At 41.0% G+C, this 6,684-nt stretch overlaps 1 protein-coding gene across 1 annotated transcript; it reads right to left on the bottom strand.

The window, feature by feature from the left end:
• Window positions 1–4,096: 4,096 nt before the first annotated feature.
• Window positions 4,097–5,390, bottom strand: LOC105057158 (abscisic acid receptor PYL4). The gene has a single exon (XM_010939646.4). It carries the CDS (start codon window positions 5,097–5,099, stop codon window positions 4,401–4,403), a length of 699 nt encoding a protein of 232 aa, XP_010937948.1. The 5' UTR covers window positions 5,100–5,390; the 3' UTR covers window positions 4,097–4,400.
• Window positions 5,391–6,684: the final 1,294 nt, after the last annotated feature.

Below are 6,684 nucleotides of genomic sequence, written 5' to 3'. Positions count from 1 at the left end.
AGATCATTCAAGGCATGTGGCTAAAGGAAGTTAGTGATTGGTTTTAATTTGTTGCAAGTTTTACCAACATAGCCAAAAGAGATCAAGTTGTTGTCTTGGGGGAGCAGAGGTCTTTTCGTGCATCTTTACTGGTAGATTTGATTTGGGACAGCTTCCTCGAAATTAGATGCAGATCCCCAGTTGTAGTTGTCCATCACTTGGTGGTCCTCAACGTCGGTAGGTGCCTTCCAAGGCTGGGCTCCCAGCTCGACCGGGAGAGTGAATAGAGAATCCAAACAGATCGAAGGCGAGGACCATAACTTAATCATTTCCAATCTTTCCTAGATGCAGTTGGACTCAAGTGAAACAAGATAAGATCAAGTGGAAAGTTAGGCCTTGACATCATAAACGTGCAACTGGTTGTTTGGTTTTTCTTAGCAACCTCTCCTTGAGGGTTGCAACCAACTACAGTGTTATTCTGTACTCTGATGCTAAGTGGGAAATTTTTTTAATCTATAATTCAACTACAATGAGCATTTTGTTCATGGATGATTAGTGTGATAGGAATGCAGCTGAGCATCCACCATTTTTTACAACCTAAAATTGCTTGATCTTGGGTCTCGAAGATTCCCACTTCACTAAAATAATTTCATATTAGCTCGGAGGGCCAAGGCAACTACCGATTAATTTCACTAATCATGTATTTGTGACAAATTCAAAGCAGAATACTTATTATCTTGCCTCTTGGATAAGAGATCTGGTTCCAATTTAAAAAGGCTAATATTTTCAACCCCCATTTATCCCTAGAAGAAGTGGCGAGAAAGTACAGAGAATCCATATCAAGGCCTAGATTGGTTGGGACGGTGCGGAGTATATCCTCCACTGCATGCACCATGTGGTTGTGCATCATGCCAATCACCTCGTCTTTTTTTTATGGATCTAGTATACCGTGGGCCCATCTCAGAGAGATGGGCCCATAAGAAGGAGATGGATAATTGATTGATCGGCCAACAGGAAGGAGATGAGGTGATTGGCATGAATATAATTTGCCGACAGTGCGGCTCCGGCTTCTCTCTTTCTTTCTCAAAGTACTTGATCCTTACTTTTTTTAAGGGCTCTTGGGATCTATCCTCTCTCGCTGGTCCCTTTAGTCCTAAGACTTCTCTGCCAAACTTTGTTAGCGGGGCTAGTGTGAGCCAAGAATATTTTTGGTGGTGAATCATTGTTCGGTCAATTTGAAGAAAAAGGCTTGGAAAGTGACCCACGGAGAGGAGGGGGGGGGGGGGAGGATACAAGGGTCTGGTGAGAAAAACCGGTGGGGGGAAGAGAAGGTTGAATGATAAAAATAGAGACCACGGGGATCTATTAAAGGCTACCTCACCAACTTGCAGCACAACTTGCAAATTAACCATCCCACGCTTTATTTCAAATAGAAAACGGTACGCAAGAGAAGGGAGAAAAGGAGAAAAAAAAAAGGATAAACAAGTGAAGGACGCAAGGTTGGAGATACAAGAAATAGAAAAAGGCCCTCAACTTGCCTTTCTTTTTAGAACAAGTTGGGGGGTTGTGAAGGACAAGTTGCACAGTCGGCCAGCTGCTGATTCCCATCGATAGAAAGATGTACTTGGATGCAACATGCATGCATCTCCATGCATAAAATAGAGAAGGGACAATGTCAGTATTTGCGTTAAAAATTGTGATACGTATGAAGGAATACATTTGAGGATGAAAGATGGGTTGTATTTGAGTAGAAAGAATCTCTAATGACCCATTGTCAGTTCTACTGGTCTTAGCTACAGCATTAAAATGATTTTGGACCGTAGCACAAAAATGCATAGGGGTGGGAAGATGCTTCAGACTTTGTTTCCATAACAATGTCCATATACAACGGTTGTGATTGATCATGAATAATAGTGAGGACATAATATGTGCACTATAATGCACAAGTTGAAATGGAAATCCACTTTTATTCATATGATCATTTAGAAAATGATCTCTAGTTTTCTTTACCAATGAGCAGTTAATACGACTTTCATTTCTAGCTAGAAAGCAAAAAAAAAAAAAAAAAAGAAGAAATGCTAGATAAAACGCGGAGACTGTCCCTGGAGGGATGTCTGAGATGGTTATGCCAATGCTCAAAGGGAGTTTGGTTGTGGAATGCAGGCATAGAAGGGCCTTGTACAAATAAACTCCATTGTGCTCTTCACTAAGTCCAAGCGGATACTTTCCTCCCATTTGATTCGTATTCCATTTGTAGAGGTACTGTTACAACAAACTAGTTACAAAGATAAAGTAGGTGTTGGAATGAATCTATAGAATACGCAGACAAAGTAGGTGTTGGAATGAATCTATAGAATACGCGGGGCTTAAAATGTACAAGAATAAAGAGATTTAAGGGGATAGAAAGAAAAAAGTAAGGCATGCATACGTTTACTTGGTTCGGCCATAGGTCTATCATTAAAAAAAGGGTGAAGTATAAAAACAAAGCTACCTCTCAATGAACCCAAGTTTCAATTCACCTCGTCTCACCTCCCTTACTAAAATGAGGCAAAATATGATGTATATTGAAATCAAATAAATTCCATACTCTAAGTGCTCTACTCCTGCACTCCCAAAAGAGATAGATGATAAGCTTCAGATTTAGATTTATTGGTTAGAGATGGCAACAGATCGCATAGATCGGATCGATCAATATTTATATCCATCTCATATCTATCTCGGATCGGATTGGATAAGGTTGGATCAAGTGGAGGTGTGAGTTGGATTGGGTTGAGCAAATAATAGGGATCAAACTGGATCAAATCAGATTGGATGAGAAACTGATCATATAAATATTATAAAATAATTATAATTTTGAAAAGAGAATTTCGATTAAGATTATATTGAATCAAGTTCGGAATGGGGTATATCATTATCCGTATCCGATCCGAACTTATTTCGGATATTTTTCTAAAATCCATAGCCATCTCGAATTCTAATTGGATCAGATATCCAGTAGATCGGCTAAAATTATCATCCCTATTATTTGTCCAAGTCCTTCGCTACCATCAAAGATCTTGCAAAAATTTTAAGTAATTTTTTAAAAATGGTACATCGAACTAAATCGTAGAATGGGATAAATCAAAAAATTCAAAAGTACACTTAAGAGTAAGTTATAACAAATCATAAAAAGAGGTTAAAACAAACCAAATTAAGATAGTCGATCAGCTAAGCACCAGTTATTGAAGATAAGATCCGAGTCTCCTAAGATAACATTTGGTCACAAGCGGACAATGGTTATATATTTTAGAAAAACAATGACACTAATCAACACCCAACCATATTGGCTGACGCTCATTAAAAAAGATGTTTCCGGGCCATTGTTTCGCTATCAAATGCACTGGCAAGGTCACATTGCATAGCATCATTGATTGGATAATAGTTTAAGGATAATAAAGATTGACATTTAAAAAAGAAAAAGGAGAAAAGGCTTATTTGGTGCTTGTAGTATCGGCCGATAAGCTTGAATTTTATTGTCAATATGCATCACAACATATATATATCTGTTCCACATTTGAAGTCTTGCTTCCTCCAAAAAAATAATTGTAGTCATTTCTTATAAATTAGAATAACAAGCAAGTGATGGTCTTAGAGCGTGATATTAAACTAATGCAGATATCATGACCTTTGGAAAATTTATATGGTCATGCGGGAGAGGATACCCGTGCAACTCATTAATTGAGAAAACAACGGCAGAATAACGACTAATTTAGAGTGGAAAAGAATGGATGTTCTCCAAAACAGCTAGCATGCTTCAGCGAAAAGAATGACATCCTCATCTTTTTCTTTTTCTTTTTTTCTTTTTTTTTTTCCTTTTTTTTTTTGGCCCTTTTGTTCATGGTTTAATGCAACCAGCCTACCCTTCAAGACAACTCATCACTCCAAAAGACCACTAACTTCATGCCTTTTAAGAAGAATAAATATAATAAAATCATGGTAAGAATATGACTGTTATTTCAAATCTTAATACAAATCAAGACTCTCAGACTCAAATACACCATCCATTGCAAATTGCGCCTTGGATCACACATATAAATCAAAATGATGAGCCTTGCTTTTTTTTTTTTTTTTTTTGGGCGGGGGGGGGGGGGGGGGTATAAAAGCTGAGTATGAACAAATCTCACAGAGAGGGAGAGAGAGACATTATTCACAATGGTCCGTAATACTTGTATATATCCTAAAAGAAAAGGGCCAAAACGGAAAACAAAAGAAGGAAAAGGAGGAAAAGAACAAGAGGGCTGAGGGTAGCACCATGGGGTACGACGGAGTCGTCGTTTCGTTTCAAGTGGGAGTGGGTGGGCGCGGTAGTCCCCACGCCGTCGGGAGGAAAAAAAGACAAACCACAAAGCTCGCAAAAAAGGCCCCCCCGTTCCGGGACCTAATTACGGCTCTGCCCTCGCGACGGCGACGCCGCGCCGGGCGAGCTTCTCCGCCGTGCGCGCGAGCGACTGGAGGTTGCACTTCACGATGGTATCCACGAAGACCCTTGTGTCCTCCCCCGTGTTCCCCGCCGGCACGTCCACCACGTACGACTCCACCACCACCGTCCCCCCGCCGCCGCCGCCGCCGCCGCAGCCGGCGGCCTCGTGGAGGGTGGTCACCGACCGGTAGTTGGCCAGGCGGTGCTCGCCGCCGACGACACGGAAGCTGAGGACGTGGCGCTCGTCGTCGAGGATCTCGAGCCGCTCGGTGCTGGTCACCGCCGGGAGGCCGGAGACCACGCGTACCTCGCGGAGGGTGCCGACGTCGCCGTCGCCGTCGAGGACGTGGCAGCTCTTGACGAAGTGCTTGTAGGCCTGGGGCTTGTCGAAGCGACGGACCACCGACCACACCGTCGGCACGGGGGCGGCCATGGTCTGCACCACCGCGGAGCAGCACTGATGCGGCCCCACCGCGTGCTGGTGGTGACGCGCCACCTCCTCCGGCACCGCGTGCGCCGTGCATCGCTCCTCCTCCGCCGCCGCCACCTTGCCTCCGGCGATCGGCCCCTGGGTCATGCTGTTCCCGTTGACGGCACCGACGCTGGCAGCAGCGCTCAGCCTCTGGTGTTGGACGGAGGATTTCGGAGGAGTGTAAGGCATCACCCTGTCGTTCAAGAGAGATGGTTGGCTATTGGGTGAGTTGGGGAGGGCGTTTCTATATGGGAGATGTGTTGGAAAAGCATTGGCGTTATATGAGATTTATTATTTATTTATTTATATGAGATTTATTTATTTAAAGATTTTTTTGTAGGGTACAACTTACAAGAGATTTATTTATTTAAATATTTTATATGTTTAAAGATTTATTTTTTTTAAAAAAAATTTAGAGGGTTCTATCTTTGGTTGTAGGGCAAATTGAGCAATTGGGGTATTGTTTTTGGGTTGGAAGAGTTGAGAGGGTGGATTTGGGTGAGGTTTCCAATGGGGGTTTGGGTGGGGAAAGTGGGGAGAAGGCGGTGGGGCGAGGGGAGCTGGGGTTGGTTGGACAGTGTAGTGGTTAATTAAAATCAGGGAGATTGATGTCTGGGGGTAATAAAATAAGGGGGCCAGTTGGTTGATACCCAACTGTCCTTTGGTTGGACCCTAGTGTGAATTACCACATCACCCTTGATTATTTCTAATTTTATGTGAACACTCATCTTGTGTTTTATTATGCAAAAAATATCGCCATGAGTTATAAATTGACTTGTTTGTGAATTTGTTCTGTTTGGTATAAGCAATGCTTGCTCTATCTGCTGGGCATTTAAGAGTAAATGGTGATTTTGAACACAGATGAACTACTATATAGCATTTCTCTTGAACACGCAAATTTCATGAATATTGCTAGGTTATAAATTTACAAAATTCTCGGCTATATATATATATCTACTTGGTGTTTATACTATTATCATGCATAGGTTAAGATCTTATTCACATAGTAAGATTTGTAGCGGATGATACGAATGACATGCGATGTGCTTGTCTCCATCCATATGCTAATCTCTGTTCCTTCTTATTTGGCTTTCTGTAGAGATATGACAATTAAAATTTTTTTTTTTTTGACATCGATCATCTAAAAATAGAAAAATATGTATGCTGATTGTGATAACTCAATTTGTTTATGATATAGATGTTTTTAAGTTTATGCATATGAATCTTTTAGGTAAACAGATCTTTCAATGTCATGTTACACCAACACGAATGGCTTAATCTTTAACAAAAGGAGCCTATATATGGTACCAAGGAGCTAAACTAAGTAAACCCTATATTGCTAATGACAATTCTACAATCTGCGAATAAATTATTAAAAGTTCTAATTTAACAAACTGGAATATTCTGAGCTTAGAAAGCACGCTTTGTGTATAATAGATTTTATAAGAAAATTGCATCAATGAAGAAAAGAGGTGCTTGTTTATATTATATGGTGCACTCCATTTAGCTAAAGGGCAGCAATATTTTAGACAAATCTGTGGCCATCTTCCCCATCTAACCTTGAGGGTCATACATGTCATTCAATTAAAGATTAGCCCGATACAACTAGGTGATATTTTAAGGATTACTAGACAACATGATGCCATTCTATAATTTTCTAGCTAAAAAAAGTATTAGCAAATGGGTGCCCAACTTGCAAGGCATCGTAAACCGGTGGATAAGATAAGAATCTGATTAAGACTAACAACAAAAAATATTGGTGGCAAAAGAAGAG

Source organism: Elaeis guineensis, chromosome 14 (assembly GCF_000442705.2).
Source record: "Elaeis guineensis isolate ETL-2024a chromosome 14, EG11, whole genome shotgun sequence".
Lineage (NCBI taxonomy): Eukaryota > Viridiplantae > Streptophyta > Magnoliopsida > Arecales > Arecaceae > Elaeis > Elaeis guineensis.
Note: the sequence above shows the minus strand (reverse complement) of the source record. Positions and strands in the feature narration are given on the sequence as shown.

What these genes read in the sequence shown, in the direction of transcription:
- LOC105057158 (XM_010939646.4), bottom strand. Translation starts at nt 5,099, where the DNA reads ATGCCTTACACTCCTCCGAAATCCTCCGTCCAACACCAGAGGCTGAGC.